Source organism: Diceros bicornis, chromosome 7 (genome assembly GCF_020826845.1).
Source record: "Diceros bicornis minor isolate mBicDic1 chromosome 7, mDicBic1.mat.cur, whole genome shotgun sequence".
NCBI classification, from domain to species: Eukaryota; Metazoa; Chordata; class Mammalia; order Perissodactyla; family Rhinocerotidae; genus Diceros; species Diceros bicornis.
Window position 1 is genome coordinate 75,081,241 of NC_080746.1, and position 22,655 is coordinate 75,103,895.

General features: G+C 34.9%; 1 protein-coding gene across 5 annotated transcripts in view; it reads left to right on the forward strand.

The window, feature by feature from the left end:
- NUCB2 (nucleobindin 2) overlaps positions 1-22,350 on the forward strand; it is a 38,385-nt gene extending 16,035 nt beyond the window's left edge. For 3 of the 5 annotated variants that reach the window (XM_058546070.1, XM_058546069.1, XM_058546071.1), the window contains 11 exons: positions 48-155; positions 3,522-3,648; positions 12,443-12,546; positions 13,377-13,562; positions 13,760-13,850; positions 14,436-14,494; positions 14,591-14,683; positions 15,734-15,823; positions 21,042-21,212; positions 21,501-21,582; positions 22,238-22,350. In XM_058546070.1, coding sequence (XP_058402053.1) covers positions 48-155; positions 3,522-3,648; positions 12,443-12,546; positions 13,377-13,562; positions 13,760-13,850; positions 14,436-14,494; positions 14,591-14,683; positions 15,734-15,823; positions 21,042-21,212; positions 21,501-21,582; positions 22,238-22,245 — 1,119 coding nt within the window. In that variant the 3' untranslated portion in view covers positions 22,246-22,350. Of the gene's footprint in view, positions 1-47; positions 156-3,521; positions 3,649-12,442; positions 12,547-13,376; positions 13,563-13,759; positions 13,851-14,435; positions 14,495-14,590; positions 14,684-15,733; positions 15,824-21,041; positions 21,213-21,500; positions 21,591-22,237 lie in introns of those variants that run through there. The other 2 variants (XM_058546073.1, XM_058546072.1) reach the window with 2 other exon arrangements.
- Positions 22,351-22,655: the final 305 nt, after the last annotated feature.

Consider the following 22,655-nt stretch of genomic DNA (forward strand, 5'->3'; position numbering starts at 1 on the left):
GAAGGAAAAACTTTCAGAAGCATTATTGTTTCTTTCTTGATTTGAAGGATACTGGACTTTATTATGATGAATATCTCAAACAAGTGATTGATGTGCTGGAAACAGATAATCACTTCAGAGAAAAGCTCCAGAAAGCAGACATAGAAGAAATAAAGGTAAATGTAATTAAATAATTATTTAACAAACATTTGGGCATGCCAGACACTGAACTGAGTACTGGGGATACAAAGATGAGACACATTCCCAGCCCTTAAAGAACGCTCAAGGGAGAATAATATACAGAAAAAGATTATTAGGATGAATATATGATGAATGTGTAATGTATTTTGGAGATACTGAGAATGAAGACATAACTCACTATGAAGCAGTGGGGAAAGGTGGAAAGTCATTCTTCCTGTTAGAGATTCTGCCAGTGCTCAAAGATGTGACTAGGAAAAGGAGAGAGACTGGGAGGCATCCCAGGCAAAGCTGCAAGTGTATAGAGACAGGAGCTATATAGCACACTGGAGATAGTAACTGTGCTAAACTGGAACCTAAAGTGGGAAGTGGAGACAATGATTGGCTAAATGACGAGGTTGGAAAGAATCATGGGCTGGATGACAGACGCCCTTGTACATCGTGTTAAGGGGCTTGGATCATGATGTGATGACAGCAGGAAGCTATTCAAAGGTCTAGAATATGTTAAGTTCTGGTGTTTTAATCAGGTCCAGATTTATAGAAGAGGTAATGACCATATCTTACTCCAATAGGGGAGGTTTAATTATTTGCCTCTGTCTTAAGAACTTTATTAGACGTAATCCTAGCCCGGGACGTTTTTTTTTTTTTCAATTGATGTTTTAATAGTTTTTAACATTGTGAAATTTTGGGTTGTACATTTTTGTTTGTCCATCACCATATATATGTCTCCCTTCACCCCTTGTGCCCACCCCCCACCCCCATTGCCCCTGGTAACCACAATACAGTTTTCTCTGCTGGGACATCTCTTTAATACTTGTAATAAAGAAAGGGAGTTGTAAGATCTGACACGAGAGATTCCTTTAAAGCCCATCCTTGAAGGGCAATGAATCCATTTAGTTGGGTTTATCTTAAGAGTCAGATAGTAAAGAAAATTTCCAATGATTTAATTTTAAACTTTCAGTTATAGCTCTCCAGATAGTTTTGTTTATTTACTTATGTTATTTTTATTTATTTGTTTTTAACTTTCCTAAAAAATGATCTTGCCTGTTTCTAGAATCAGAATTAGAGAACTTTGTTTGAGGGAACCTTACTGGGTCAAATATCCTTCTTATTTTAGTCTCTGTCCCTGGTGTGGCCATCTTTGAGAGACTTACTGGCATCAGGTTGGGCAAGTCTCCGAGCCTGTGTGTGGCTTTTAGTTCACATCTCCTCCTGGAGGCTATGAACTGTTCTGGGGGAAAAGGCAGCAGAATTAAACCAGTAATTCCCCTGAGTTGTCTTGAGAATAATTTTGTGCATTCTTTGAAGAATTAATTTGACCTGTGGAACTAATTTCCTGGGGTGAATGATGTTTAATGTAGAACTTTCAATGTCTCTTATCTACTTAAATTAGGACTAAGAGCGTTATTTGGGGGTAATAGAAAATGTGGATAATGGGAAGTCCTATCTAGAAATAATCAGGGTAAAGGAGACAGCAAGCTTCCTGGGTTGGTGTAGGGAATGCTTTTATAACTGTCTTCCTCTCACAGTCAATTCCTGATCCCTCTCCCTATTGAGGGGTGTGGGGGAGGCAAAATGAAGTAAGTTAAACAGTTATTCAATGAAAAAGAAATGAGTAAAAATAGACAATAAAACCCAAGCTAACAGAATCATTACAAATAGCTCAGCAAAGACTCTGGTCTCAGGAAAAACTGGGAAAAAGAAAAAGTTAGAATTTGTCCTTTCCTCTTCAGCCAAGCATTTTGAAAGGGGAATCGTACTACATTTCTTCGCTTCCCAAGCATTGCGAACTGGAAAGATGATGGCTTTGCCTGCACCACTTCACTGCATGTGCTTTCGTAGAGGGTGTCAGTGACTTCTTAATTGCCAAATCCAGTGAACACTTTTTATTCCTCTTCTTACTGGACTCCTTGATTTTATCCCAGTGGTTCTCAGATTTTAGGGCTTGTTGAAACACAGATTTCTGGACCCTACCTCTGGAGTTTCTGATTCATTAAGTCTAGGGCCTGCATTTCTAAGGTTCCCAGGTGACGCTGATGCTTCCACTTGGGGACCACACTTTGAGAACCATTGTTTTATCTGATAATAATGACCGTTGTCTCCTTGAAATATGCTGCTCTTTTTGCTTCTGTAACAGCACATTCTTCTAGTTCTTCTCCCATCCTGAACATTCTTTCTTGGTCTCCTTGTGGGGTTTCTTTTCCTTACCTCCCTCGGCAGGCCCCATTGACTCAGTCCTGAAAGGTTCGTCTGCCTGTTTGCTAGTGAGACTTGCAGCTTGTGATTACAAACACATTTGTAAATTCAAGAAAGTAAACCACTAGCTATTTTGTTTCTTAAATTTTGGAACATGTATCTCATTACTCGTTTATGAAAAAAGTAATCAAAGGAGACAACCTAAAAAAGATAAATTTTGAAAAGTTATTTACATATGGAATGACTAAAGCTGAAGGAGGCCAAGTTACTTTAAAAAATTATTGAAATATAATTCATACATATAAAATTTGCCCCTTTAAAGCATACAATTCAGTGGTTTTTAGTATATCCACAGAGTCATGTGACCATCACCACTATCTAATTTTAGAACAATTTCATTAACCCCAAAAGAAGCCCTGTACTCATTAAGCAATCACTCTCCATTTCCCCCCTCTCCTCAGCTCCTGGCAACCACTAATCTAATTCCTATCTCTATGGATTGGCCTACTCTGGACATTTCATATAAATGCAGTCCTACAATATATGGCCTTTGTGCCTGGCTTCTTTGACTTAGCATAATGTTATCAAGGTTTATCGTGTTGTAGCATGTATCAGTATATTCATTCCTTTTTATGGCTGAATAATATTCCACTCTATGGTTATTTCATGTTTTGTTTATCACTTCATCAGTTGATGGGCATTTGGGTTGTTTCTTCTACTTTTTTGGCTAGTATGAGTAATGCTGCTATGAACATTCATGTACAAGTTTTTATGTGAACATATGTTTCAATTCTTTAGGTATATACCTAGAAATGGAATTGCTGGGTCATATGTAATTCTGTGTTTAACTTTTTGAGGAACTGCCAAATTGTTTTCCAAAGTGGCTGTGCCATTTTACAATTCAAGTTACTTTTTGAGTTTCTCCTTTGTGCTTTAATTATGCTTTTCTAAATTTTATGGCTTTTATTCATGTTGATTTTAGAGTTGCAAACTTGAATCCCTTCTGAAAGAAATGCTATTTGTAATATCAAATTTATCTAAATTAGTCAAAAATATTTATCACTACTTTGTTTTAACCCTATTTTTAATATAGTGTATCTGGTCTAAAAATGCAATGTCATAGATAAAATTATTAATTTTTTTAACAGAGTGGGAGGCTAAGCAAAGAGCTGGATTTAGTAAGTCACCATGTGAGAACAAGACTTGATGAACTGAAAAGGCAAGAACTAGCAAGGTTAAGAATGCTAATTAAAGCTAAACTGGATTCCCATCAAAGTAAGTACTAAAGAAAAGGTAGGAAAATTTCAGTATTTACATGTTGAGATCAGTTTACATTAGCATATGCCATGTACTTCTAGTCAAAATCTAGTGTTACTACAGTCTTGTGTCCCTTAGTGATGGGGATACATTCTCAGAAATGCGTCGTTAGGCAATTTCATCATTGTGCAAACATCATAGAGTGTACTTACACAAACCTAGATGGTATAGCCTACTACACACCTAGTTTATATGGTACTAGTCTTATACGACCACCATCATATATGCGGACCATCATTGACCAAAACATTATGTGGCACATGTCTATATTGATTTAGCTTCTCTTAATTTTTAAAATTTAATTTTTTGAATAGGTAATACATTCACATCATTCAAAAATCAAAATGGGGGTTGGCCCAGTGGGGTAGTGGTTAAGTTCATGCCTTCCGCTCCAGCGGCCTGGGGTTTGTAGGTTTGGATCCCAGGCATGGACTATACACCACTCATCAAGCTGGCTGTGACAGTATCCCACATACAAAATAGAGGAAGATTAGCACAGATGTTACCTCAGTGACAGTCTTCCTCAAGCAAAAAAAGGAAGATTGGCACCAGATGTTAGTTAGCTCAGGGCCAATCTTCCTCACCAAAAAAAAAAAAAAAAAGGATTCTAGATTGGAAATCATAAAAAAAAATCAAAATGATGAGCCTTAAATAATTATATCAATGAAAAGAAAGAATGAAAAGTAATGAATTAAGCCACTGATTTAAAAGAGGAAAAATAACATCAAAGCAAACCAAAAGAAAGCAGAGAGAAAATCTAATTAGAACAATTTCTATAGATGAAATAGAAAAATTGTCAGAGAGCTAGCTCCACAAAAAACCCCAGGCCCACACAATGTCAAAGGGTATTCTACTAAACCATTAAAGAGCAGATTGTCAGTGGTATTAAAACTATTCCAGAGCATAGAAAAAGAAGGAAAGCTTCCACCCTCATATTGTGTATCGATGCCAAAACCAAAATTATTGTACGTCAAAAAAATACTATATCATAGCAAGTGGAGTTATTTCAGAAATGCAAGATTGACTTAAATATTAGGAAATCTAATACTATAAATCATCATATGAGTAGAAATAAGAAAAAAATTTTGGTGTGACAAAAGATATCAAGTCAAAGCACAAATGATAAATTGGAATAAATCTTTGAAACTGTGTTTTTTTAAATTAAGGTTATTTTTTTAGAGCAATATAAGGTTCACAGCAAAATTGAGGGGAAAGTACGGAGATTTCCCATATAGCCCCTGCCCCCAAAAATGCATAGCCTCCTCCATTATGAACATCTCCCACCAGAGTGGTACATTTGTTACAACTGATGAACCTACATTGACACATCATTATCACTCAAAGTCCATAGTTTACATATTCTATGGGTTTAGACAAATTTGCAATGACATGTATCTACCATTATAGCATCATACAGAGTAGTTTCACTGCCCTAAAAATCCTCTGTGCTCCACCTATTCATCCCCCATATTCTTTTTTTTTTTTTCTTTTCCTTTATTGTGGTAACATTGGTTTGTAACATTATATAAATTTTAGGTGTACATCATTATATTTCGATTTCTGCGTAGATTACATCATGTTCACCACCCAAAGACTAGTTACAATCCATCACCATACACATGTGCCTAATCACCCCTTTCCCCCTCTTCCCTCCCCCCTTCCCCTCTGGTAACCACCAGTCCAATCTCTGTCTCTATGTGTTTGTTTGTTGTTGTTTTTATCTTCTACTTTTGAGTGAGATCATACGGTATTTGACTTTCTCCCTCTGATTCATTTCACTTAGCATAATACCCTCAAGGTCTATCCATGTCACAAATGTCCAGATTTCATGGTTTTTATGACTGAGTAGTATTCTACTGTGTATATATACCACATCTTCTTTATCCATTCTTCCCATCATGGGCATCTAGGTTGCTTCCAAGTCTTGGCTATTATGGATAATGCTGCAGTGAACATAGGGGTGCGTGTATCTTTATGCATTCACATTTTCATGTTCTTTGGATAAATACCCAGCAGTGGAATAGCTGGATCATATGGTAGTTCTATTCTTAATTTTTTGAGGCATCTCCATACTGGTTTGCATAGTGGCTGCACCAGTTTGCAGTCCCACCAGCAGTGTATGAGAGTTCCCTTTTCTCCACATCCTCTCTAATACTTGTTATTTCCTGTCTTGTTAATTATAGCTGTTCTAACGGGAGTGAGGTGATATCTCATTGTAGTTTTGATTTGCATTTCCCTGATAGTTAGTGATGTTGAACATCTTTTCACGTGCCTGTTGGCCATCTGTATATCTTCTTTAGAGAAATGTCTGTTCAGGTCTTTTGCCCATTTTTTAATTGGGTTGTTAGGTTTTTTGTTGTTGAGTATTTTATATATTTTGTTGTTGTATGAGTTTTTCATATATTTTGGATATTAACCCCTTATCGGATATATGGTTTGCAAATATCTTCTGCCAATTGATAGGTTGTCTTTTTGTTTTGTTGATGGTTTCCTTTGCTGTGCAGAAGCTTTTTAGTTTGATGTAGTCCCATTTGTTTATTTTTTCTATTGTTTCCCTCGCCTGGTCAGACATGGTGCTTGAAACTATGCTGCTAAGACTGATGTCGAAGAGGATACTTCTTATGTTTTCTTCTAGAAGTTTCATGGTTTCAGGTCTTACATTCAAGTCTTTAATACATTTTGAGTTAATTTTTGGGTATGGTGTAAGATAATGGTGTACTTTCATTCTTTTGCATGTGGCTGTCCAGTTTTCCCAACACCATTTATTGAAAAGACTTTGATTTCTCCATTGTATGTTCTTGGCTCCCTTGTAGAAAATTAGACCATAAATGTGTGGGTTTATTTTTGGGCTCTCGATTCTGTTCCATTAATCTCTGTGTCTGTTTTTGTGCCAGTACCATGCTGTTTTGGTTACTATAGCTTTGTAGTATATTTTGAAATCAGAGAGTGTGATATCTCTAGTTTTGTTCTTTTTTCTCAGGATTCCTTTAGCTATTCAGGGTCTTTTGTTGTTCCATATAAATTTTAGAATTCTTTGTTCTATTTCTGTGAAAAATGTTGTTGGAACTGTGATAGGGATTGCATTGAATCTGTAGATTGCTTTAGGAAGTAGGGACATTTTAACTATGTTAGCTCTTCCAACCCAAGAGCATAGAATATATTTCCATTTCTTTGTGTCTTCTTCTATTTCTTTCAACAATGTTTTATAGTTTTCAGTGTACAGATCTTTCACCTCTTTGGTTAAGTTTATTCCTGAGTATTTTATTCTTTCTGTTGCAATTGTAAATGGGATTGTATTCTTAATTTCTCTTTCTGCTACTTCATTGTTAGTGTATAGAAGCGCAACTGATTTTTGTATGTTGATTTTGTATCCTGCAACTTTACCATATTCATTTGTTATTTCTAAAAGTTTTTTGGTGGATTCTTTAGGGTTTTCTATATATAAAATCATGTCATCTGTAAATAGAGACAGTTTCACTTCTTCCTTTCCAATTTGGATCCCTTTTATTTCTTTTTCTTGCCTGATTTCTCTGGCTGGGACTTCTAATACCATGTTAAATAAGAGTGGTGAAAGTGGGCATCCTTGTCTGGTTCCTGTTCTTAGAGGGATAGCTTTCAGTTTTTCTCCACTGAGAATGGTATTAGCTGTGGGTTTGTCGTATATGGCCTTTATTATGTTGAGGTACTTTCCTTCTATACCCATTTTCTTCAGAGTTTTTATCATAAATGGATGCTGTATCTTGTCAAATTCTTTCTCTGCATCTTGAGATGATCATGTGATTTTTATTCTTCATTTTGTTAATGTGGTCTATCACGTGGATTGATTTGCGGATATTGAACTATCCCTGCGTCCCTGGAATAAATCCCACTTGATCATGAGGTATGATCTTTTTAATGTATTGTTGTATTTGATTTGCTAGTATTTTGTTGAGGATTTTTGCATTGATATTCGTCAGTGATATTGGCCTATAATTTCTTTTTTTGTGTTGTCCTTGTCTGGTTTGGGTATCAGGGTAATGTTGGCTTCATAGAATGAGTTGAGAAGCTTCTCCTCCTCTTCAATTTTTTGAAAGAGTTTGAGAAGGATAGGTATTAAGTCTTCTTTGAATGTTTGGTAGAATTCACCAGGGAAGCCGTCTGGTCCTGGACTTTTATTTTTTGGGAGATTTTTGATTACTGTTTTGATCTCCTTACTGGTGATTTGGTCTATTCAAATTCTCTATTTCTTCTTGATTCAGTTTTGGAAAGTTGTATGATTCTAAGAATTTATCCATCTCTTCTAGATTATCCAATTTGTTGGCATATAGCTTTTCGTAGTATTCTCTTAGAGTCTTTTGTATTTCTGAGGTGTCCATTGTAATTTCTCCTCTTTCATTTCTGATTTTATTTTTTTCTTGGTGAACTAGCTCATCCCCCATATTCTTTTACTTTTAGACTATGAGAACATTAAATAGTTATGAAGTAGAATTTTTGAAATAGGAAGATATTTTAAAGAAAGTAACCTCATAGTTCATATGATCATCTCCATATATACAGAAAAGGCATTTGACAAAAGTTAACACCCCTTCTTAATTTTAAAAAAGTAATAAAACAGTAATCAATAGATATTTCTATAACGATCAGATATGTCCCACTCAGCTATATCATACTTTGTGGGGAAACACAAGTATGTATTCTAAGTAAAATCAGAAATAAGGTGATGATGCCCACTATCACCACTTTGTATTGTATTGGAGGTACCAGCCAAAACAATTATGCAAATGAAAAAAATTGGAGGTAAAGTAATTAGAAAGGAGATGATAAAACCATCTCTATTTGCAGGTGATGTGATATATACCTAGAAAATCCAAAGTGATTGACTGAAAAACTTAGTATAAACAATGGGAAAATTCAGCAAGGTAATCTCAATATACAGAAATTAATATTTTTCATATGTACAAACAGCCAGTTAGAAGAGATAATGGAAGAAAAGACTTCATTTACAATAGCAACAAAGATAAAATACCCAGAATAAAACTATTAAGAAATGTGCAAGATTTGCAAAAACTTTAAAATACTTCTGAAGGACACAAAAGTAGACTTGAAAAAAATGGAAAGACATAACGTCTTTTTGATACAAAAACTCAACATTATAAACAGGTCAGTTTTCCCTAGGTTAATTTATAAACTCAACATGATCCAAATAAAAATGTGTACTTTTTTCTTCTTGTACTAGCCAATTAATTTTAAAGTTCATATGAAAAAGGAAACAAGCAAGAAAAGCTACATTCCTCTTATAAAAAAGAACAATGAAGAAGGACTAGATATATTAGATATCAAAATATATCCCTAAGCCTCACTCACTAGAACTGTATGGTTTTGGCATATAAGTAGAAAGACCAGTGGAACAGAATAGAAATTCCAGAAGTAAAATTAAATATCTATAGAATTTGGTTTAAATTAAAAGTGGTATCTCATTGTTAGTGTGATAAAGATAGATTTTTTAAAAAAATAAATAGTGTTGGTACAATTGTGTAGCATTTGGAAAAAGGTACAGTTAGATCTATATCTCATATACATCAGGATAAGTGCAAATGAATCAAAGATTCAAGTGTAGAAAATAAAACTGTAAAGGCAATAGGTGACAACATAGGTGAATTCATTTATTATCTTAGAATGGCCTTCCTAATTATGAATCAAAATCAAGGGGCCAGATTTAGCCAGTGAGAGGTCCTTTAAGCTGGCTCCCGTGTCCTTGTGACATGCTCCATAGGTTGGTTATCCTGGATGGTTCATTGTCATTAGTGAACATCTGAACATTTACTCATGGTGGAATGGTAGTTCTTAAACTTCAGATTGCATAAGAATCACCTGGGAGCTAGTTAAAAATGCAGATTACTGGATCTCACCTCCAGATATTCTGATTCTGGGGATTAGTAATCTGCATTTTAAACATGTACCTCTGGCCAATGGAATCATATTGGAGAAGTGCTTGTGTACAGCATTAAACTCCCTGCCAGTGAATAGACTTAAAAGGAAGTACCAAATACTCATTATCCTGAAATTAAGGGTATCAATGGGAGCTAAATTGAGCTCATACCGTACTACTTCAGGTGGTCAGACGCACAAGGTAATTCCATCCTTGAAGCCAGGCGCAAGGTGTTTTGAGATTTTTTCCCCCTTGGATAACCTCCATCCCTCAATCTTGGCAATATTTTCTTTATTACAAGATAGGGGCTCAATTTCATTATCTAAAGAAAACAGTCTGATATGCTTAGAAAACTTACGAATAGCTTCTCATTGATTCAATTTATGAATTGAAATTTCTGATAATTCGAAGAAGAGCATTAAGGGTCTTAATTTTTTTTGTATGATTTTTAAAGTAGGCAATATATTCACATGGTTTAAAACCAGAATATGTAGGAAGGTATATAGCAAATATCTCCTTGATATTTTTGTACCCTAACACCATCCTTCCTGAGTTTCTTTATTCTTATATAAGCAAATACAAATAAAAGTTCTTGTTTTTCCTCTCTCTCTCTCTTTTTTCTTTTTGTGAGGAAGATTAGCCCTGAGCTAACATCCGTTGCCAATCCCCCTCTTTTTGCTGAGGAAGATTGGCCCTGGGCTAACATCCATGCCCATCTTCCTCTACTTTGTATGGGATGCCGCCACAGCATGGCTTGACAAGTGGTGTGTCAGTCCACGTCAGGGATCCAAACCTGAGAACCCTGGGCCACTGAAGCGGATCGTGCAAACTTAACTGCTATGCCACCGGGCCTGCCCCTTTCCTCTCTTTTTATACAAAAGATAGCATACAATACACATTTTGTGCCTTGTATTTTTCCTTTAATAGTATCTTTTGGAGCTCTTTTAGTATTAGTATATAGAGACCATCTGCATTTTTTTTTCACAGTTGCATAGATTTCCATTATATGGATAGACCATAATTTATTTAACCAGGCCCCCTGTTGATGGACATTTAGGTTATTTCTAGCAAACACTCTTGTACATATTATCACTATGTATCCATGTAAGATTATCAGTAGGATAAATTTCCCACAGTGAAATTGTTAAACTAGAAGATACAGGTATTTGTAATTTTGATAGTTATTGACACCTCCACAGAGGTTGTATCAATACACATTCTCACTAGCAATAATTTATCACAGCCTTGCTAATAGTATGTATCTTCAAACTTCAGGAGTTTTGCCATTCTGTTAGATGGTATAATAGTGTAGTTTTAATATGTATTTCTCTTATTTTGAGTGAGGTTAAGCATCTTTTCACATATTTCACCATCTGGTCATATCCTTTAGGGCTGGGTCTTATAACAAATCTTTTCTTCATAAGTAAAACTCTTAGTACAGTGCCATACTAAGAATTCAGTGAAAGCTTAGTTGAACTAAATTTAGCAGTTTCTTACTTTCTGTCATAACAAAATGTTCCAGGCTCATCTTGTACCTACCCTGCCCCAGCTGTGGAATCAGCCATTTCTCTGAGGATTCTTGGTTCTTTTTAGTGGGGAGTAGTATCACAGACCAAGGGCTGACATTAGGTGTGCTTATTGCTTCTGGAATATATTTTCTTCTTGGCACTTTCATCGGACAGAGGTAGGAGATATATGCATCTATACACATATACATGCACACACATTTATGTATATATATAAATACACACATGCATATACACATGAAATATAAATGCGTATACATTTACATGTGCATATTTTAGAAATAATAAGTTCACAAAGATAGCACTAATTCCCATCCATTTCTTTCTTTTTTTTTTTTGTGAGGAAGATCAGCCCTGAGCTAACATCTGGCAATCCTCCTCTTTTTTTTTTGTTTTTTTATGTTTTTTTTTGCTGAGGAAGACTGGCCCTGGGCTAACATCCATGTCCATCTTCCTCTACTTTATATGGGATGCCGCGACAGCATGGCTTGACAAGCGGTGCGTGGGTGCCCGCCCAGGATCTGAACCGGCGAACCCCAGGCCGCCACAGCGGAGCACAAGCACTTAACTGCTTGGGCCACCGGGCCGGCCCCTCCCATCCATTTCTGCAGGTTTCTTCTTGCCTTCCATTATTTCATATTTGTATATTCCTTTTTCCTAAGTGAGAACCCAGAGGTGTAACAACATCAACTCATTTACCTATTTTGCTCAGTTCTCTAATACAGCTGAAAGAGTCCAGAATCACTTCACCCATTCAACTATAATACACTGTAGCTTGTTTTTTAAAAATTCTTTACAAAGAAAAACGATGTTTCTTTAAAAATAAGTCATAATTCAAATGAATTTACCTGAATTAGATATTTGTTGTTCCATAAAGGATTCATTGGAGCAGCATACAAAAAATTCTTTCACATAAATTTTAGAGCAATTCTTTTTAGAAATTCTACTTAGACATTTGATGAGGGCAGTATATTAGAGTTCATCTAATTAAAAGTAGGAAATTTGGTAGTTTTACAGTAATAAAAATTTTTTTACTATTAGTATACTTATAGTCAACTAGTCTTTCTAGAAATAACATAAAAATGTACATATTAAATTGTATTCCATTCTAGATTCAAAGACATTACTTTTGCCTAAAATAACAATATGTACAATATTCTAAAAGAAAATATGAACCCTTAGATCATAATCTAAAACTTGGAATTTTCTTATAAAATCCCATAGGAATAAATGTGAATGCTTATTTTTATGTACCATTTATATTAATGTTTCTAGCTTCTAATAATTGATCATTTACAGTTTTCCCATTTTCTTTCAGATACAGGCATAGACCACCATGCTCTTCTAAAACAATTTGATCACCTAAACCACCTGAATCCTGACAAGTTTGAATCTACAGATTTAAATATGCTAATCAAAGCGGTGAGAATAATTCCAAAAAATGTTGTCTTTTGTTGTGCCTTTGAGGTTTTGTAATTTGACAAGTAAATTCAATGAAGTGGTAATATAACTTTTATATACTCTCTAGAGTATCTTTAAAGAGAGATAGCTTAACCCTTATTATGACAGATAATAACGTGGACATACAGGTCTGTAATCCCTTACCCACAATTCCAAAATCCAAAACACTATAAAAGCTGAAACCTGGCTTGAATTATGGTAAGGCTATTTGTAGTTTTTATTTAGCCTAGTTAGTGTGAGTATTCATGGATTTTGCTAAGGAAGTACTCATCTGATTATAGACTCTGCAGGGATGTTGCATAATGTGGCATATATGCCAAATTCCCTTTCTAAAATCTAGAAAATTTTGAAACGCATTTGGCCTCAGGTCTCTTGTTTTAGATATGAGTTTGCAGACCTCTCATGTTGTACTGTATGGAGTTACCAAACTAGATGTTCTAGTCTGGGTGTTATTAGATTTAGTTAAGTGGTTAGAAACCATTCTGGTTTTCTATACTGTACAGATTTGATACAGTCCCTTCCTTTTTCTTCTTTTTAAAATCATTTTTTATATTGCTTGCTTATGAGGAACTTCCTGAAGTTGAAGCTAACTTTGAACTTTTAGTTTCTTTGAATGCCTACATCCCTCATAATAATAATGATTAAGTAAAATAGTAGAATTTTAAAAAGCATTCCAGTATTTTGGGGCCTTCCTATACTACCTTCTGTTAGAGAGTATGCTATGTGCAAGAAAGGCTTCATTTATATTTTTCAAACACATCTTTTTGTTTAATTTAAACATTGCATTATAGGCTACAAGTGATCTGGAACACTATGATAAAACTCGACATGAAGAATTTAAAAAATATGAAATGATGAAGGAACATGAAAGGAGAGAATATTTAAAAACACTGAGTGAAGAAAAGAGAAAAGAAGAAGAATCTAAATTTGAAGAAATGAAGAAAAAGCATGAAAATCATCCCAAAGTTAATCATCCAGTAAGGATTATGACTTTATGAAACCATAGTTAGATGAAGATATTTCTTTGTATCAGATAGTAGAATTTTATCGTAAGTTACTAGTACTTAAATCTTGATTCTTAATTCTGCGAAGTTTCTCAAATTTATATTTTATTTTGAGTATATACACATAGATTATCTTTTGTTTTGAGTGTTTTTTAAAAATTGATTCACAGGGAAGCAAAGATCAGCTAAAAGAGGTATGGGAAGAGACTGATGGATTGGATCCTAATGACTTTGACCCCAAGACATTTTTCAAATTACATGGTAACGGATTTGATACAAATATTAATATTTATATCTGCTGTTGAAAAATTATGGTTGCTTTACTCTTAATTGATTTCTGCCAAGGTCTGCTATTGAGTCCTACTGATAGTAAATGTTTAGAGTTTTTCTCTAGTAATGTAATAGTCTATTGTTGGTCTGCAGTATAAAATATTTTAGATCAGTAGCTGTGTCTTTATACTTGCTTTTACTTTTGGGTCATTATATGACTTAATGCAATGTTCTCTGTAAACTGATAGTATTTCTGTGACTAGCTAGGTTATATCTAACAGGTTTTATGCTATAATATTAAAATTTGCATTTACTCTTATAGTGTATGGTTTTACTTTATATTTTTGGAAAAAATTGGTTAAGATATTTTTCTAACAAACTGTTATGAATTATAAATAATGAATCATTATCAATTGGACTGATCTAAGGCTTCATAAAAAGAAGAAACCATCTGTAGCATATTGATGCTTCATGTCAGTACTACTTTTACAAACCATTTGTAAATAGTTGTATTTTTATTATTTATTTTCTAAGGCATTAAAATCAATTTTTGAATTTGTAACTTTTAAACTTTAGATGTCAATAGTGATGGCTTCCTTGATGAACAAGAATTAGAAGCCTTATTTACTAAAGAGGTAAGTGAGTTCATTAATATTCAGTGCTTTTGCTCTCTTTTTTTTCCTTCTATTATCTTCTTTTCTTTTATGTTGGTTTTAAAATTTTCTTTTTAGTTGGAGAAAGTATATGACCCCAAAAATGAAGAGGACGATATGATAGAAATGGAGGAAGAAAGGCTTAGAATGAGGGAACATGTAATGAATGAGGTATGCTTTAAAAGTTTAACATTATATGTTACCTCTATGGATTATACAAGTTCTTTCAATGAATCTTACCACAGGATGGAAAATAAATATACAGAATAGGTATCTAATTAGATTTTCCATTTTTGATCCAGAATATTCAGTAGATTCCCTTGGTGTTGATAAAATAATTTGTAACTACTTTAAAATATTTTAAAAGATTAAGATGCTGCTCATATAAGCTATAAGAATTCTTTTAGAAGTAAAAAATAATGTAGTCCAATATTTGATATTTTAAAAGGCTATGTTAGTTTTTTCCAAGAAAATCCAAAAAACCCAGTACCTTAATGGTTTATAACAACAAATATTTATTTCTTTATCACATTCCTAAGGTGAAAACTGAGATAGACGTCATAGGCAGAGTGACTAAAACCCAGAGTTTTGCTTTAGTGATTTTCACCTGATATTTGAGCTGTTAATGATGAATTGGGATCTCTGTTGAGTGCTGGCATCCTAAGCATCAAGTGAATTTCTTTGGCCATTATAGAGTTCACTTTTGTAACTGAATTTACCATAGTCTGTAAGAGCCATCGAAGAGAATTTGGAGAGATTGTCAACGTTAGTTTTGATTTAGTTAGTTGTTTGTTTTTAAGAAAAATTGTTGAGAGCATTTTAACTTAAACTCCTGTACTCTTGGCTAAAACAGTCCTCTTTCTGGAAAGGTTTTTTTCCTAGCCCAAGCACTTGGCTTCCAGAGGGATTATGCATGGTGTGGTGAGGGAGGAAGACAATGCTAGCCTGACCAGTCAGATCAGCAGACTCAAACTTGGTGATCTTTGGGGGTATCAGGTATATAGATATTTTCAAATTTGAATTATATAGAAGAGAAAGATATCTATTTTCTGATTCTAATATAATTGACTATTCTGTTTCTGGTTTTTTCCCTTCAGTTTCTGTGGATGTTAGGCTAGCCCTAATTGCTGTATGTTTATGTAGTAGCATGTATTAGAAGACAGTTTCTAAATAATGTGAGAAAGAGTTATTTTATTTTACATATACATTTTCCTTAATCAGGTTGATGCTAACAGAGACCGATTGGTGACTCTGGAAGAGTTTTTGAAAGCTACAGAAAAAAAGGAATTCTTGGAGCCAGATAGCTGGGAGGTAATAGAACCTACTTCAAATGGGATGTATGGGTCAAGAAATTCTACATCAATCTACTCTACTTTTAACTTGTATTCCCCATTATATTTGGATGTGTAGGCTTACTGTCTTGGCTTTTCATATAAAATGTCACTATAAAATAATGGACTTGATTTCTTAGAAAGCTTGTGGCAATCTCTTATTTGTAATCACATTGCATATAATTGGAAGTCTTTAAATTTGTACTTTTTCTAAGTGTAAAATATTGTTCACTCTTGAAAATTAGACACATAGATACATTAGAAGAATAAATTAGAAGTTACCTATAATTCTATCATCCAGAGGTAGACACTGAAATTATGCATTGTATTATGCCAATTTGGAAATAATATGCAGTTAATGTGTTTTTTTTTTTGTGAGGAAGATCGGCCCTGAGCTAACATCTGCCAATCCTCCTGTTTTTTTTTGCTGAGGAAGACTGGCCCTGGGCTAACATCCACGCCCATCTTCTTCTACTTTACATGGGATGCCGCCGCAGCGTGGCTTGACAAGTGGTGTGTTGGTGTGTGCCTGGGATCTGAACCGGCGAACCCCAGGCCGCCACAGCGGAGTGCGCACACCCAACTGCCTGTGCCACTGGGCCGGCCCTGCAGCTTTTTAATTTAGTATATGCATATATAACATATAGTATATAAATGGTATACTGTCCCATTTTTAATTTATATATGCACATAAAGTCATATCTATATGTTTTTAAAAATGGCTTCATAGTCTATAAATGACTTTGTGTGTTTGTAAAATTTTTTTTTAATTTAACAGTATTTCATGAACATTTTCTCTCTCTCTCTCTTTTTTTTTTTTTGGTGAGGAGATCAGCCCTGTGCTAACATCTGCCAATCCTCCTCCTTTTTTTTTTTGCTGAGGAAGACTAGCCCTGGGCTAACATCTGTGCCCATCTTCCTCCACTTTATATGGGACACTGCCATAGCACGGCTTGCCAAGCAGTGCGTTGGTGCACGCCCGGGATCTGAACCGGCGAACCCCGGACTACTGCAGCGGAGTGCACACACTTAACCGCTTGCGCCACCAAGCTGGCCCCATGAACATTTTCTAATGCCATTCCTCAAACACATGATTTAAAAAATGACTACTTAGCATACAGTTGTGTGGTTGTAGCATAATTTATATAATCACTCCTCCAGAGTCAGACATTTTGAGTCAATTGCAATTTTTTTTTACTGTAACAACACTATGATGAGTGTCCATTTGTTCATTTTTGGGTATCTGTGATGATTTCCCTGCAATTAATTCCCAGAAATAGAACTATTCTCAAAGTTTATGAACATTTTAGTTTTTAAATATATTTTGTCAAATTGCTCCAGAAACATATACCAATTTATGCCATAGTTTACTGTGTATTAATGAGTGCATGCACATCTTTGAAGGAGTGGTTGAGAGGTACCAACCAAAATAGATTGAAGAAAGAACATTGTCTTTTTCTATGTAAAATATAAAACAAAAAGATTACCATTTTAATTAGATTTTTAATTGTCAAGAAAATAGTTTGAGATAGGGTGACCAACCATACTGGTTTACCCAGGACTGAGGAGTTTCCTGGGATGTAGAACTTTCTAGTGCTAAAACCAGGAAAGTTCTGGGCAAATTGGGACAGTTGGTCATCTTAGTTTGAGGTTAAAGAAATCAGCTTCTTTTTGTTATAAGTTTTTGTCTAACATTGGAAATATTTCTGGACTTTGATGAAGAAGAAGAATGCTAAGATTATTCAAACAACTCCCTTTAGTGCTTTGGGTGAACTAGATCAATAGATAATTATATACTTTTTTCATTTTGACATAATTTCAGGTTTACAAAAAAGTTGCAAGAATAGACAAGGGGGGCCGGCCCCGTGGCTTAGCGGTTAAGTGCTCACGCTCCGCTACTGGCGGCACGGGTTCGGATACCAGGGGCGCACTGACGCACCGCTTCTCAGGCCATGCTGAGGCTGCGTCCCACGTACAGCAACTAGAAGGATGTGCAACTATGACATACAACTATCTACTGGGGCTTTGGGGAAAAAAAAAGAGGAGGATTGGCAATAGATGTTTGCTCAGAGCTGGTCTTCCTCAGCAAAAAGAGGAGGATTAGCATGGATGTTAGCTCAGGGCTGACCTTCCTCACAAAAAACAAAACAAAACAAATAAACAAACAAAAAAGAATAGACAAGGAATTCTTGAATACCCTTCGCCCAGATTTCCCATTTTACTACATTTACTTTGTCTCTCTCTCTTTTTTTCTCTGTTTCTCTATTTTTGATCTGTGTGTGTATATATATATATAACATATATAATTATTTTTGAGAGTAAGTTGCACATGATGCTGCTTTTTAACCTTAAATACTTGAGTGTGTATTTCTTGCAAACAAGGATTTATATTGCATAATTACAGTAAAATTATTAATGCTATACACACAATACTCTAATCTCTACACTTTATTGAGATTTTTGTTAATTTTCCCAATATTGTTTTTTATAGCAAAAGAAAATCCAAGATCTTGCCTTGAATTTAGTTGTAATGTCTTTCTAGTCTCCTTTCCTCTGAAACAGTTCCTGAGTCTTTGTATCTTATGGCATCGATTTCTAAAGAGTACAGACCAGTTATTTTGTAGAATGTCCCTTGGTTTGAGGTTGTGTGCTGTTTCCTTATGATTCCTACTTTTGGTAGGAATACCACCAAAGTGATGCTAAGTGTACCGTATCAGGAGGCATATGCTGCTGATTATTCCCATAACTGGCAATGTTAACTTTGATTATTTGGTTAAGGTGATGTCTACCAGGTTTCCCCACCATAAAATTACTATTTTACCTTTTCTAATTTAAAAAGTATCTTGTCTAACCCACCAGACTGCTAAAATCAGAAGTCAGCTTTTTTTAAAAAAAATAATTCACTCAACATCATATCAAAAGTATTTCCAGGGGCTGGCCAGTTGGCATAGTGGTTAAGTTCGCACGCTCGGCTTCTGCAGTCCGGGGCTCGCAGGTTCGGATCCCTGGCGTGGACCTATGCACCACTCATCAAGCCATGCTGTGGCGGCGTCCCATATACAAAATAGAGGAAGATGGGCACAGATGTTAGCTCAGGGTTAGTCTTCCTCAGCAAAAAGAGGAAGGTTGGCAACAGATGTTAACTCAGGGGTAATCTTCCTTACCAAAAAAAAAAGAAAAAGTATTTCCAAATACTACTTGTAAGCATTATTTTAATAGCTATAGAGGTGCTCCACTGTTTCCTCAGAGTTAGACATTTAGGTTATCTCCAGTCTTTTATTGTGATTTACAAAAGACAGTGCTGCTATTTTTATATACAGCTTTTTATGTGTTTAGGGATATTTTATAGGACAGATTCTCAGTGTAGCATTAACAGGACCAAGGGAATATTTTTAAGGCTGTGGATATACTTTGTAAAAGTGCTTTTCAAAAGAATTGTACCAATTTACATTTCCACCAATAAAAAATGAGAGTGTTCTGTTTTTAAAAAAACGTATCTTTGGGGATATACTTTGAGTATATATACTAGTTTTAGCATCCACTGGTGATTCTGGCCAGAATCAGTTGTTACCAAGACTCTTAACAAATGGTGATTTTCTAATCATCTTTCCATTTACATTCATTTGTTGCCTTTCTACTATAAGGAAAAGCTGGGGCCTGCCCGGTGGCATATTGGTTAAGTTTGCATGCTCCGCTTCGGGGTTCACAGGTTTGGATCTCAGGCACGGATCTATGTACCTCTTATCAAGCCATGCTGTGGCAGGTGTCCCACATAAAACAGAGGAAGATGGTCACAGATGTTAGCCCAGGGTCAGTCTTCCTCAGCAAAAAGAGGAGGATTGGCAACAGATGTTAGCTCAGGGCTAATCTTCCTCACCAAAAAAAAAAAAAGGGAAAAGCTGTCCCTTCTCCCTTCTCTATCTATTTATATTAGTGTAGACTCATGGCTTCTTGTTTTATTCAATAAGCTCGAATCCTTACCATCATTATTTATTTCGATGCTCAAATTGTCCCCGATTTGGCTAGTGGGAGTTTCCTCAAACTGGCTTTGTGTCCTTCTGGCATGTTCCTATCATTCTTTGAGGACTTCCTTACTTTTTAGCATAATAAGATGTTCAAAGCTCGTCTTGTTCTTTCTCTGTCTCTCCTCTGGAATCAGCTCTTTTTCTGAGAAGCACTGCTTCCTTTTAGTGGGGATTGATCTTACAGACCAGGATCTGGGCCCTGGAAATGCTCCTTGCTCCTGGAGCATCATTGCTTCTAGGCCTTGTCAGATAGCACAGTTGGGGAATTAAAAAAAAAAAAATATATATATATATATATATTTATGTATATTATGTGTATATTAACATATATCCACACATACACGCATATACACATATGTAGAGACACCTACACACATTTATATTCATTTTTACATATTTAGCTATCAGTGTGTATTAAAACTCAGGAGTTCACACTATCTCCTTAAATTTCAATCTGATACCTCCACTTTCGATATAACCTTCTATATTTTCCTCTTTCCATATTTCATATGAAACCTGGTTCCCATTTTCCACAATAATGTTCCACTTATTTGCTCAATCCTAGGATGGACAAAGTGTTTCAGAATTGCTAATCCATGCCTCTGCAAAACAAAAGTTTAATATTTGTTTAGATTTTTTTGTTGTTGTTTTTAACCTGAGGGCATACAGTTCAAATACTGTGATCAAAAATTTCTTGGGTTAGTTCTTTTTGTCCCCCTCGTCTTTCTGTAGGTTATTTTATTCACTTAAAGGTATTATTTATTTACTTCTGTTTGTATTCAACTTGGGGAGTTTTCCTGTCCTTGTGGATTTCATTTTTTTTCGGGTTTTTTTTTTTGAGTATGTGAAACATTGACAGGTTTCCAAAAATCAAATCTGTATAAAAAAGGTGTATTCAGAGGAGCGTGATTTTCCTTCCCACATTCTCTTTGTCGTTTCCCACCCAGTCCGCTCCTTTGTTCTGTAGGTAACCAATCTCATCAGTCTCTGGGTTGTCTTTCCTGTTTTCCTTTCGCTCAAATGAGTACATAAATATATATTTTCTTTTTTCCCCTTCTTTCTTACCCACAAGGTGTAATACTATAGATACTCTTTTATAGTTTGCTAATCATAGAATTTTAAAGCTGAATCAGACCTTATTGTTGTATTCTTTCCTTATTTTTTTTCATGTAGACGTTGGATCAGCAACAGTTCTTCACAGAGGAAGAACTGAGAGAATATGAAAAACTTATCTCTTTACAAGAAAATGAACTTAAGAAAAAGGCAGATGAGCTTCAGAAGCAAAAAGAAGAGTTACAACGTCAGCATGACCAGCTTGAGGCTCAGAAGCTGGAGTATCATCAGGTGGTATTTTGTAAAAGGATTGTGGCGTGGAAAAGGGTTTTAGGTGCCTTGCCAAAAGGCTGTGTTTTTGTAATATAATATTTCCATGTACTATTAGCTGTCATATTTAAATTTTAATGTTTTTTAAACTGCTCTGTTGAATATTAACCTAAAAACTAATTTTAGAGTTTGAATATCTCATTTTGGGAAACAGTTTTCAGTTAGTTTCTTGCCCTTTGTCAAAGGTCACACATATGAGAGAAAATCAAATAAAACTTACTTTTAAGACATTGTTTCTCCATTCCCTAGGCTGTACAGCAGATGGAACAAAAAAAATTACAACAAGAAATTCCCCCATCAGGGCCTGGTGGAGAATTGAAGTTCCAGCCACGTATGTAATTTTGTTTGTTTATTTGTTTAAGGAAATAAAAAATGAATACATTGAAATTGACATTTATTACAAATATAATTTCAAATAATTAGTATCTATGCTATTTCCTATATATTTGTAGAAATAGAGTAACTTGTATTAAAGAAAAATGAAAAGGCCTATAAAATTTTTATGCATCAGCACATTTCAAAAGCTATATAATTTGATAGCCATATTTATGGTGAAATGATTTATTTCAACATTATTCATAACTCTTTTTAATCAATTATTGATATCATCAGAGAACATTTTTTAAAATTGTAATCTATGATTAGCTGAGCATATTTAAAAAACAAATACTTAGGGCTGGCCCCGTGGCTTAGCGGTTAAGTGTGCACGCTCTGCTGCTGGCGGCCCGGGTTTGGATCCCGGGTGTGCACCGACGCACCGCTTGTCTGGCCATGCTGAGGCCGTGTCCCACATACAGCAACTAGAAGGATGTGCAGCTATGACATACAACTATCTACTGGGGCTTTGGGGGAAAAAATAAATAAATAAAATTATAAAAAAAATAAATAAAATAAAAAACAAATACTTAATATATCTGTATATAAAAGGAGATTCAGGATAAAGGAAGATACCTTGAAAATGACAGCATATTTTTTTTTTCAAACAGACGTTTAAAAACTGAAGTCCACCAGAACTTGGAAGAAAACTATTAAATCAACATCTGTTTCTTCTTTTTACCTCCCTTCCTTTTTCTCTGCTCAATAAATATTTTAAAGCATATATGGAATAAAGGAAGATGCTTTTTAAGTGAAAACACATTTTTTTGGGACACAGATATTTAAGGATTGAAGTCTACCAGAACCAGGAAGAAAACAAACTCAATATCTGCTCTCACTTTCATCCTTCCCTTCTTTCTCTTGGTTCTCCTTTAGTGATTTAATTAAGTGGCCTTATGCCATAATTTAATGAAACTATCTAACTATTTAAGTGAGAAAGCTCTATTACTTTTAAAATAAATTGCTCTCACTTACTGAGAAGGATAGATACTTTTTTATGGGGGCTTATCATCCCCTCTCTCAATAAAG